We start from the raw sequence: 12,745 nt of genomic DNA, 5'->3' as shown, positions 1-12,745 counted from the left end.
TAAAGCACCCAATAATATAAGGTATGTTAAGAGTGTCATTTGAGGTGAAAGTTGTTGAAATTGAAGTGTCATTTGCATGGGATGTTGGTATAAGGGATATGATAGTTGAAAGTGATTCCAAGATAGTGGCTGACACTCTACTAGGGTTATGTACTCCTCCTATGGTTGTCTCATATGAAGCATCAAGGCAACAAACTCACACATCTCCTGGCAAAGTTTGCTAAAGAAATAGATAATATTGATAATTATGTAACATGGATAAAGGAAAATCTATTGCAAATTAAGTCAGTTATTGCTCATGATGTACTAAATTTATCTTCTTAATAAAGTTACAGTTTTCTCATTTATTTAAAAAAAAAAAAAAACCATATAAGGTATGTGAGAGTTTTGATTATAAATTCGCTATGCAATCACACACTGCTTTATGCAAAATACATTATATTCATAGATGACATTGGGCACTTCAACTATGCCCTTAGAAACATAGACTAAATCTTATTGTTGAAGAAACAAAAATAAAATTTGACACACATTACAGATTCTTACAGCTCCAAGGTCGGCTAATATTTTTTTTCTTTCCCTTCAATTCTTCTCCCATGATTGAATCCGCAAACTACTTAGCCTGACTCTTTCCAAAGTTGGGAAATTCGCTGGTGAGATTGCAAAAATCAAGGCCAAAAGAAAAACTGAAATAATCGACCAATTTGGAGTCTAGGTAATGGTCATGAGTGAAGAAAAATAACAAAAGCAGGGGAAGTAGGCATTGATTACAAAGAAATTAATGTGCCCATCTAGAATGAGGAGAACAATTACTTAGTATGAGAACACAATTACTGAGTCCGATCATTGGTATCAAGAAGCACTGCTAAAACAGAAAATATGGCCGAAAGATATGCCAAACAAAACGCCAAAAATTTATCATCGATTATGGCCCGAACTGAACAAAAATAGCTAAAACAGAGGGTGAGGTTGAGTCCCAAGAGCAGAAACTTCATGCGCTCATTTAGAACGGCAAGAACAATTAATGAGTTTGAGATCCCAAATATCAAAGAATTACAAATGAGGAACAGCCAAAAAAGGCCATCTTTCAAAGCAATGGCTGTCCCTGCTTTATGTTCACACACTAGGGTGGTATTGGACCGAGTCAGATGAATGGTAACAGGATCATTACTACTCCCTACCGTTGTATTGAAGGGAGTCTGATCATTGGTTCCATTATGACTACTCCCTACCTCTGTGGTATTGATGCACTGACCATTATCTTGCCAAACTCCACCAGGAGGGCTGAGCACCGCTTGAAAGCCGATTGTTACAAGCAGTACTGCAACCAGCAGAAGCATACTGCGCTTTTCTTCTGATAAGCTCCTTAATTCACTTTTAATATACAAGCTCGAAAGCATAGAAGGATTTGGTATTGGCAGCCATTCCATTGGATGCCATTTAAATCTAGAAAGAGAAACACCCGAATCAGCTCCAGCACGGCGTAGCATAACTCTAATCTCTCTATTGTCTACTTCTTGTGTCTGTCCTTGCAAGATGTCCCATGCTGTTTGACCCTCTATATTCTTATGGTTTACAACGACAAAACGGGAACTCCAAGCCAGTAAGTGTCTCACGGCCTGCGTAATGTAAATTAGTCAAGTCTTGTCCTTGGTCCGTTCTTAATCCAAATGCATAAGTTTCTTCTTTTGTATATAAAATTTATAATTATAATTAAAAGGAAAAGAAATGATCATATATTATTGATATTATTTGCTGAGATATCATAATGTATTAAATATGGATGTCAAAAAAAAAAAAAATGTATTAAATATAATTACAAAGCCACTAGATCATTAAAAGAGAATGAAACTGTACGTAAACCAAAGGAAGCCATCACTCCCTACAATTTTAAACATCTTTATTAAATGGTAGATTTAGGTATAAAATATTTTGAATTTTGAAAAATAAAAAGAAAGAAATTTACTTGACCCAAAAAATGAGTTTTGTTTCAAAAGTAAAATGTTCATCTAGACTATTCTGGTTGGTTATTTTATGTTTTTCTTTTTCCCCCTTTTATTCATAATTTGTTAGCACTTAGTAGATGTTAATGGAGAGAGCTTGCCTGGGTTTGATTTTTTGACACTGCAATGTGCAACACAGTGTTGCCTTCATTGTCCTTCCAGTTCAAGACTACTTTTTCATTAAAATTTTTAGAATAATTTCTTTCAAGCCATCCCATCAAGAATTTGAAAGCCTTAAGATTGTCATATTTGAGGGCAATATGCAAAGCCGTCTCGTTTTGCACCATCACATCTGTAATAGAATTAGGACAAACTAATATAAATTTGTCCAATAGATCAAGATTATCACCGTTTGCTACTACATAGTGTAAAGGAGTGATATGCTCTCTTCCTTTGACACGAACAAGGTCTCCATCAAATTGTAGAAGCCGACGCACCAGCTCGATTTGCCCATTTTGTAGTGCGATGTGAATAGGGGTAAACCCATTTTGATTTAGTTTCCGAGCAAATGAGGGCTTTAAACCTATCATCTCCTTGGCAAATTGGATGTTCCCAACAGATGCGGCTATGTGTAAAGGAGTATTAACAAATGGTAGCTCATCAATGTGCTCCAAAAGTTTTACATCCTCCCCAATTAAGTTGTAAAATTCATCAATATCATTATAATCGCTTCGAGTAACTGCAGAAAGAGAGGAACCTGATGAAGCTCCAGCATTGCGTAGCAAAATCCTAATCTCTCTGTTGTCTACTTGTGTTTGTCCTTCGAAGATGTCCCATGCTGTTTTACCCTCTGAATTCCTAGGGTTTACACGGATGAATCCAAAACCCCATGCGAGTAGGTGATTCACAGCCTGCATGATGTAAATTATTCAACCTCGTCCTTGGTTCGTTCTTAATCCAAATGTATAAACTTCTTTTTCTTTTATAATTTGTTAACTAAATTTATAATTAAAGAAGAAGAAAAAATTATCATAATACATACTATTACAAAGCCACTGAATCATTAAAAGATGAAATAATTTTTGATATAATACCAGTGATAAAAATGGAATTGTGCATAGACCAAGGGAGGCCATTGCTCCCTAAATTTTATACATTTTTAAATTGTATATTTAGATATAAAATATTTTAAATTTTTAAAAGAAAAAAAATTTTACTTCTCCCTAAAGAAATATTTTTAGTTCAAATAATTCAAAAAAAATAAAATGCTCACTTAGACTATTCATAGTTAGTTATTTTATTTTAATTTTATTCCCTTTTATTTTTATTTTGTTAATGAAGAGAGATAAAACTTACTTGGGTTTCAATTTTTGATACTGCAATGTGCAACACAGTATTACCATCATCATCCTCCCAGTTAAAGATTGCTTTTTCATTAAATGAAGCATTTTTTGAACAATTTCTTCCAAGCCATCTCACCAAGAATTTGAAAGCCTCAAGGTTGTCATATTTGAGGGCAATATGCAAGGCAGTCTCATTTCGCACTGTCATATCTGCAATAGAATTAGGACAGACTAATAGAAATTTGTCCAATAGATCAAGGTTATCACTGTTTGCTACTACATAGTGCAAAGGAGTGATATGCTCTCGTCCTTTGACACGGACAAGGTCCCCATCAAACTGTAGAAGCTTGCGCACCAGCTTGATATACCCATTTTGTAGAGCGAGGTGAATAGAGCTAAACCCGTCCGGATTTAGTTTCCAAGCAAATGAAGGCTTTAAGCCCATCATCTCCATGGCAAATTGGATGTTCCCAGTAAATGCAGCTATGTGTAAAGGAGTTTGAACAAATGGTAGCTGATCAATGTGCTCCAAAAGTTTTACATCCTCTCCAATTAATTGGTAAAAGGCATTAACATCTCCACTTTCAGCAACCTGCTTCATCCTCTCAATTCTCTCATCCATTTTAGAGAAGGCTGATATATAGGGTTTTTCTTGATTTGAACTTGTTGATGTATGGCTTGAATAAGTAGTGCTGCATGCAACAAAGCCAATATTACCGCCTCATCCTAATTAATTTCAAAGATCTCCAGCATGTCACCTAATTAAAACTTTCGGTATGTTTTAGATGCTTGTTCCTACGTGGTTTTGACTGCTTCGGAATATTATTTCTGTTTGCTTTAGATTATGCTTCTTGCCAAGCTTGCTTTAGATTAGCATATATTTTAACTCACTCTTTATTCTTTATCTATATCATGACATAGTCGACTTTCTTATTATTTTGAGAGAGGACACTTTCTCTACTTCAAATCCCCTATTCCATTGTTGTTATTATTGAATCGTCAAAAAATAAAAACAAAAAACCAAAACAAAAAAAAAAAAAAAAAAAAAAACGATCCATCTCAAACTCAGTTTGGAACTTGAGTTGAAACAGGTTTGTTCCGACTTCAATCATCTGAACGCCTTCCTCCAAACCCCATGCCCTTTTCAGCGTAGTTATGGCTGCCTTTCTGTTAAACGACCGACAAGTAAGAAACTTCCCAATCAAACTAAGTGCACAACTCTCCATCCCTTCTTTGCGTCCCTCCTCTAGAATCTCAATAACCTCTTCCTCTTCCACCGTCAGCTTCATCTTTTCCATTATACGCGTAACGTCGTCTGCCATGGTAACCGGATTAAGAAAAAAGAAAAAGCAAACCCTTAAGAAACCCTAAGGGAGACCTATCTCATAGTAACGAGAGAGAGAGCTCCTACAAGCGAGGAGAGAGTAATCGTCAAGCCTTCTTGGTGAATATCTTGTATGATGATTTAAAATTTATTTCCTAGAAGGAAAATAAAAGTTCAGCTGGAAAGCTCGGATATGACTACAATTAAATCTTTTCAATTTAGAATCGAATAACATTTTTACATCTAAGTCGTCTATACCACTTAGAAGGAATTTTATCATTCAGTGGTGTCATCTTTTAGATGTCTAAAATAGTCATATAAAAAATTGGAATTGGACAAAATTTTAAGATTTAGATTCAAATTTTTAATCCACTAATTAAACACGCGCAGATCAATGTGAAGAGGCTAATATACCCTAAATGAAAATTTATTAGACCGTTAAAATGGCGCAACATGCATTCTAAATACATGAGTAATGCTAATTAAGGAAAATCATATTTCAATATACCTATAACGAAAATTTATCACACCCTCAAAATGTCATAACATGAATATTATATTAAATATATGACAGATGTTAAATATATTAATTATTAATTTTACTACATATATCTTATAATGATGTGTCAACTTTTTTATTAAGAATCAAAAAAGTAACAAGGAATTTACCTAGTTTGGGATGTGACGATTGATTATCAATATTCCGATTTGAATCTTAGGATCTTACAATCCTAAGATCCTATACATACCTAAACCATCTTGAATCTCACTGGAATTTTTATTAAGGTCAAATTCGTGTTGGATCCCAATATGGATTTTAGAATCTTATAGGATTCCGATCCTATAGTGATATTAAAGATCCTTTGATATAAAGAAAAATTCAATTTTTTTTTCCTTTTTTTAGGCCTCCAAACAACCCAAATTGATATAAAAAAAATAATAAAAAATAAAAGAAGAAGAAGAAGAAGAAGAAGAAGAAATAAATAGATTAGCCCATAACCCTAGCCCAATTGATTAAAAAAAAAATGAACCCTATGGGCCACGTCAATAATAAGTCATCACCTTAACGATGTACTCTAATAAGCAAAATCACAAAAGACATAAGAGAAGAGAGGAGACTAGATTACCAGAGAGTTGAAGGCGAGTGCAAGAATCTGAAAAATCTGACAATGAAGCCACTGTGAAAAAGACAATCGACAACAACAGTGAGTTTTGTCTTTTGTAATTTCACTGTTAGTTGCTTACTCTTGAGATGTATTGGCTGTCAGTTGCTTACTTTTTATTATGATCAATAAAACTATAATTGATATAATGTGTTTCTGGCTAGTGTATGGCTTAATTCATCATAGTTATTTGTTGTGAATTGTGATGACTTAATTTTCTAAACTAATCTCATGAGAAAATTGTGTTCCCAATGAGGCAGTGATAATGTCTTTAGGTGACATTGGAAGTGGTGGTGGTGGCAATGGCACTCCCCCTAATAAATCTACACCTACTCCTTTGAACTTTGTTATGTATTTGTAATTTAGTATTTTACTTTTTATTAGTAAATTCACTAATTTGATTAAAAAATTACTTTTTTTCAATGTTTATTTAATATATATATTATGAATTATGATTATGAGTATCTTTTAGTATATTCTTTTTAATCAGAAAATATGATCTTATGATCTCTCGTACTAATCTTATGATCTGATCCCCGAACTCTCTCACCGATTCCATGTAGGATCTCGATCTTGATAATTTTCATGTATTATATTCATTATCATTTTAGTTTGTAAGTATCTTGTAGTTAAATAATAATAATAATAATAATAAATAAATAAATAAATTCCAGACAAACTTAAAAGTAAGAAAAAAAAATCCTTAAAAAATCACATTTAGTGATGATTTATATATATAAATTAATGGTTAGTGACGAATTCAAACCCATTAGGAGGAAGAAACAAAAACAATAGAGAAAGAAAAAGAAGAAAAGAAAAATCCAACGTAAATTTTACCTCAAGATGCACGTAGTTCGCCCTTTGCCCCTTTCTTCTTTATATATATATTTAAATTGATGGTTAGTGACAAATTCAAACCCATTAGGAGGAAGAAACAGAAACAATAAGGAAAGAAAAAGAATATAAGAAAAATCCAACGCAAGTTTTACCTCAGGTGCTCATAGTTCGCCTCTTTCTTCTTAATTTTCTTCTCTTCTTCTTTGTCTTGCTGCCAGCACCCTTTGGCCTTTCTTATTGCTTTATAGAAGCTATGTACTCACCTCTACATTACCAATTTGTTTTTCTAATTTTATTATTATTATTATTATAACTTTGTGATTCTCATCCATGGGGCCAATCGGATCCGGATCCTCTCTATTTCTATTTGAAACGGAGAGTGGCCATTTAATGGATAGGATTCGTTTGAAATAAATCTAAGGTCTGAAGCATGCCACATCAATTAAAATCCAACTAACTTAACTCAGCAAGTTCAACCGGGGTTAGTTGTAAAGGTTATTGCCATTTAATATAAATATTCTTTTTTATTTATTTATTTATTTTTAACTATTTCTCTCAATCTCTCTTCCTCTTCCTCTCTTTCTCTCTCTTCCTTAAAGCAACCAAAATCCACAACAACAATAACTCCACCACCATGCCAGAACCACGCCACCACACAACAACCTATTAAAAAAACTACTAAAGAGACATTGCAATACACTGCTTTTACCATGCTAGAACCATACCACTGCCTCTACCACGCCACCACCACCACCACCATACCGCAAACCTGCATCAGCAAGTTCAACCGGGGTTAGCTGTAAAGGTTGATACCGCATTGCAACTTGCTACCACTTTACTTAAAAAAAAAAAAAAAAAAAAAAAACCTCTTCTCTTTGGATCTAGATACTAAATACCGCATTGCAACTTGCTACCACTTTACTTAAAAAAAAAAAAAAAAAAAAAAAACCTCTTCTCTTTGGATCTAGATACTAAACATAGAACAAAGCAACTGAATGATCTAAGAAGTCTAATATTGTTCCTAGCAACTGGATTTTGGACATTTAAAGTAATAATAAAATAATGTTTATTTCCTAATTTTTCTTCTCTCTACCCTTTCTCTCTCTGTCTCCTCATTATTTCATTTATCTCTCTCTCTTCCTTCTCTTCAAATCATTATGCTCTCTCCTCTTCAAACCTGAACCACTTCCTTCCTCTCTCTCTCAAATCAACATGGAGACGACCCCAGCAGATCAGCTGGGTTTCAGTTTTGAGTGAATATCAATTTTGTAAATGGGTTTCAGTTTTGGTTGGGTACCAAAGTGAGAGGGGTTTTAGTGGTGGTGGGGTGGGTTGTTGCTATTGTGGTTTAGTGGGTGGTGGGTGTGTTGCCATGGCGATGAGGTGGGTGGCGTGGTTGTTGCGGCGGTGAGATCAGCGTGGTGTGAGTTTATATAATCGAATTTGGTCGTGGGTTTGATGAGTGTAGGTGTGGGTGTGGGTTTGTTTGGGGGTTGCTATGGTGCTAGGTGATTAATGGTGATGGAGGTGGGGGTTGCCGTGTTGGTTGTGGGGGGTGGGTTTCACTGTTTTTGCTGTTATGTTGTGGGTCAGGTTCATGGTGGTGGTGAAGGGTTGTCGTGGTGGTGGGGATGGGTGATTGATGGTGATGGTGGCTGATGTGGGTTTGCAGTATGTTGGTAGCAGTGTCTGTTTGGTAGTTTTTTTAATGGGTTGTTGTGTGGTGGCGTGGTTCTAGCGTGGTAGTGGAGTTATTGTTGTTGTGGTTGTTGGTTGGTTTAAGGAAGAGGGAGAAAGAGAGGAAGAGGAAGAGAGATAGAGAGAAATAGTTTTTTTTTTTTTAAAAAGAATAAAACAGAATATTTATATTAAATGGCAATAACTTTTACAGCTAACCTCGGTTGAACTTGCTGAGTTAAGTCAATTGGATTTTAATTGACATGGCATGCTTCAGACCTTAGATTTATTTCAAACAAATCCTGTCCATAAAATGGACACTCTCCATTTCAAATAGAAATGGAGAGGATCCGAATCCGAGCTAACCACTCTTCCCTGTCTCTCTTTTAATCTTGGCAAGCCTTTTCTTTTCTCCATTTTATTTTTTGGTTAATCCTTTTTAAAATATCTCTCTCTCTCTCTCTCTCTCTCTCTCTCTCTCTCTCTCTCTCTCTCTTTGTGAATCATTTATAAATTTTGGTTAAAAAAGAAAAATTCATTAGTCCCTACAACTTCTCTCAAAAGAACATGCGAGGGAGTGGAAGCAGTAGTAATAAGTGCCCTAAGAGCAACCACATCAATGGTTGCATAATCTTGCAAAATATAAAAAGTAGGTCATTTTACGCATTTTGACAAAAAAAACCCCTACATGAGTGGGTGTAAAATTGTGTCTAAATGAACAGTTGCTACAGTAACTGTGCATATATGTATGGTTACTGTAGCTTTGCATCTTATTATTTTATTAATTTCCTAATTTGGCTCCCTTTTTCTCTCTCTTTTTCCTCTGAAATGAACTCAGGCTTTTCTTTTCTCCCTTATATTATTGCTCCTTTGTTACAGACCAACACACCCACAAGGACAATCCAACACAAAACACACTCACACGAACAAACCAACAGATAGCTTATGGATTGGCAACGCCGGCGGAGATACCGTTTGTGGGTCAACGAAAGTGGATCGGTGGAGTGATGGTGGAGATTAGCATTTCTGGGTCGACTGGATCGATGGATCGATGCTTGTGGAAGAGATCGGTGCTTATGGAGGAGATCAGTATCTTCTTCTATCCAATAGCTTGTGTTTTTTTCCTCTCTACCCCTTTATTTGGCTCTTCCCCTTTGACTTCTTCTCACAACAAAACCAAAAAATAACCCTTGCCCCAACCTCAACCACTAAGTTTGAGAAATCTGTAGAAAAAAAAGAAAAGAATAAAGAGTAGAAGGAAGAAGGAAAAGAAGAAAAAGAGGCCTAAGATGGTTCAAAGAAAAAGAAAGAAAAATGTGGGTGGGGCCATGTGGGGATTTGTTTGTTGGATATAATAAAAAATTAAAGAAATATGATTATTTAAATAAAATAGATGGTAGATTAAACAAATTGATATGAGTGTTTTGTAAAAATTGGTGTGTAAAATAGAGAAAAGTAGGTTTTTCTTGCAAAATAGACAGAAAATTTGGACGGACTGGTGTGGTTTCTCTAACAGTGTCTATAATGTGACAAAATTTAAGTTCAACAGAGTCATTTTGTTGGGAAGTATCTAGACAAAAGATATAAGTGTAGTACAACTAACCTATAACTATGGGTTCATTGTGCTTTTATTCCAACACTTGCAACAGTGCACAACCCATACAATGATATGAAGTGGCTGTTAAAAATCATTTAAAGTTGCTTTGTAAAACAAAAGAACTTATGCAGCCAGTTATGCCCGTATGAACTATGAACCAATAATTTACATTTTTGGAAATACTAAACCAAAATGATGTACTGGTGAATTTAACACTCCTTCCAGGTATAAAGACTTGTAATATTTTTTAGATTCTTCTATAAAACAACCTCTACCTAATATGTTCTCTATTTTTTTTTTTTTGGATGCGAATATGTTCTCTATTAGTTGTTATTGTTATCATGGGATATGGACAATAAAAAAAATTGGCGGCTACAATTTACTCATAGAAAATTCAACCCCATCCTAGCCCATCCACACCTGCTTTTTAAAAATAAAAGCCCAATATAAGTTTTTTTTTTGCTAAGACCTAATACAAGTTTATACCTTTTAGATTATTGTGAGATTTCAAAAGGTCATATGTTAGTATGAACTAATAAATTTTTTTTTTTTTTAATTTTTAAAATTCTAGCCTTCTTAATAATTGGCTAAGATGATAGGTCATTCGAAAGTTCTTCATGTTCGAAACATGGATTATGAAATAATTGAGGAAATTCTTGCATTACAAAGAAAATTGTTTGTGTTTTGTGTGTTGTGAATTACATTAATAAAATTATTTATTTGTATCTTTCGTTGCTGGATTTTCCAGAAGGATTCTCCAACTGATTTAGGGATTTGGGGCTGTCAATTTCACTAAGCCATGATGCTTCATGCTAAGAACCAAGTAGCATCATATCAATATTTTCCTTAAAAATAAGAAATAAGAAATAACCATCATATCAATATTTTCCTTGATAGACTTCATTTTGTTTTTGTAATTCTAAAAAAAAAGATTTTTATTCTCATTAAATCACCATCTAAATTTACCTACCCTAAGAGTTAAAAACTCTTTCACAATTTAGAAATTTTCAATTTAATTATATTATTGAAATATTAATTTAATTTATATATAGTTTTTTTTTTTTATCAAGTCATACATCAAGTCGATATAAAATATTTTAGAAGTTTTGGTGGTTACAACAAGTGGATATGTTACCTAATTACCACGCGTTTTGTTTTAATTTATACTTTTACTACTATTTTATTTGATTTTTTTCAAGTTTTTCTTTTTTATTGGGTTTTATCTATATTCTCTGTCCACCAACAGGATTTTCTTTTTGGAATTAGTTTATTCTAAATTTTATCTATAGTTTTTTTTTTTTTTTTTACATATATTTTTTTTAACACACCACTTTTAATTTAGTAAACTTCAAAAATTATGATAACCCAGATTTATATTTGGCACTTTATTTATTTTTTGATATCAAAGTTTTATAGGAATGTTAGAGCATTCACGTTAGACTCTCCGGCATTTTAGCTAAACTAACCTCAAAAATTTCTCTCTTTACACACATACATAATACATTAGCATCAATATTTATTTCTCTATTCTAATTTTTTTTAAGGAAGAAGATGGGTCTTTATTCTAATTAAATATTATTTTTTCTCTCTTTTTGATAATTTTTTTTTCTTTTCTTCTCCACCCAAAAATCATTAAGACCCACCTTCAACACCACCACTGCCAATCACCATACCACCGAACACAACATACAAAATCACAATTCCAGGCAATTCATACAACCAATCACCAGCAACCGCTAAAGATCACTACCAATCACAAGCAAAATCACCAAGTACTACCAATCACAAATCAAGCTCAGCCAAAGCGAAACCCTTCAACCACCAAACCCAATCACTTGCCAAACCCATTCGCACCACCGAACTCACCAATCACCAGCCAAACCCACAAAGTCAAGACCCAAAAATATAAAGAAATTTCACAACAAACCCACCATCCATCCTAAACCCATAAACCAGAACCATAAAAAACTCCAATTTCTTTCTCAAACTTGAAGTCAGCAGTAGAGAAACCAAGATTCACCGATGTTCGTTGCGGTGGAGGTCAACGGCGAAGGACTGAGGTTGTGGTCTTGGCATTGGATGCCTCACGGTAAAGAGAGAGAGAGAGAGAGAGAGAGAGAGAGAGACAAGGCCAGTGGTGAACGACAGTCTAAGGAAGGAGCAGCACGGCTTGAAGTTTGGCTATGGAGGTCCAACCTGTGAGAGAGAGAGAGTCATATGAAATAAAAAATAATTTATTGAGTGATGGCTTTTTTCCTTTCTATATTCTCCAGTGAGGAACAAAGCATGCCTGAGGGTACTCCCCAGTGTTAAAATGGTGGGACAAAAGATTGAAACTGACAGGTGAGCATTCGCACCACCGAACTCACCAATCACCAGCCAAACCCACAAAGTCAAGACCCAAAAATATAAAGAAATTTCACAACAAACCCACCATCCATCCTAAACCCATAAACCAGAACCATAAAAAACTCCAATTTCTTTCTCAAACTTGAAGTCAGCAGTAGAGAAACCAAGATTCACCGATGTTCGTTGCGGTGGAGGTCAACGGCGAAGGACTGAGGTTGTGGTCTTGGCATTGGATGCCTCACGGTAAAGAGAGAGAGAGAGAGAGAGAGAGAGAGAGAGACAAGGCCAGTGGTGAACGACAGTCTAAGGAAGGAGCAGCACGGCTTGAAGTTTGGCTATGGAGGTCCAACCTGTGAGAGAGAGAGAGTCATATGAAATAAAAAATAATTTATTGAGTGATGGCTTTTTTCCTTTCTATATTCTCCAGTGAGGAACAAAGCATGCCTGAGGGTACTCCCCAGTGTTAAAATGGTGGGACAAAAGATTGAAACTGACAGGTGAGCTTTTTTGCG

General features: G+C 34.7%; 1 protein-coding gene across 1 annotated transcript; it reads right to left on the bottom strand.

Moving 5' to 3' along the window:
- Positions 1-902: 902 nt before the first annotated feature.
- On the bottom strand, positions 903-5,771 carry LOC136067189 (ankyrin repeat-containing protein BDA1-like). Its single transcript, XM_065772692.1, has 3 exons — positions 5,738-5,771; positions 3,300-3,978; positions 903-2,854 (listed from the first exon to the last, which is right to left on the bottom strand). Exons 2-3 carry the CDS (start codon positions 3,906-3,908, stop codon positions 2,087-2,089), a joined length of 1,377 nt encoding a protein of 458 aa, XP_065628764.1. The 5' UTR covers positions 3,909-3,978; positions 5,738-5,771; the 3' UTR covers positions 903-2,086.
- Positions 5,772-12,745: the final 6,974 nt, after the last annotated feature.

The sequence above is a fragment of the Quercus suber genome, unplaced genomic scaffold, assembly GCF_002906115.3.
Source record: "Quercus suber isolate HL8 unplaced genomic scaffold, Cork oak 2.0 scaffold_62, whole genome shotgun sequence".
NCBI lineage: Eukaryota > Viridiplantae > Streptophyta > Magnoliopsida > Fagales > Fagaceae > Quercus > Quercus suber.
This window is presented reverse-complemented; position numbering and strand designations above follow the sequence as displayed.

Excerpts from the sequence above, each read along its gene's own strand:
- LOC136067189 (XM_065772692.1), bottom strand. The coding sequence starts at position 3,908 with ATGGATGAGAGAATTGAGAGGATGAAGCAGGTTGCTGAAAGTGGAGAT. Across the intron at positions 2,855-3,299 it reads TATCAAAAATTGAAACCCAA|GCTGTGAATCACCTACTCGC; the intron begins GTAAGTTTTATC and ends TACATCATGCAG.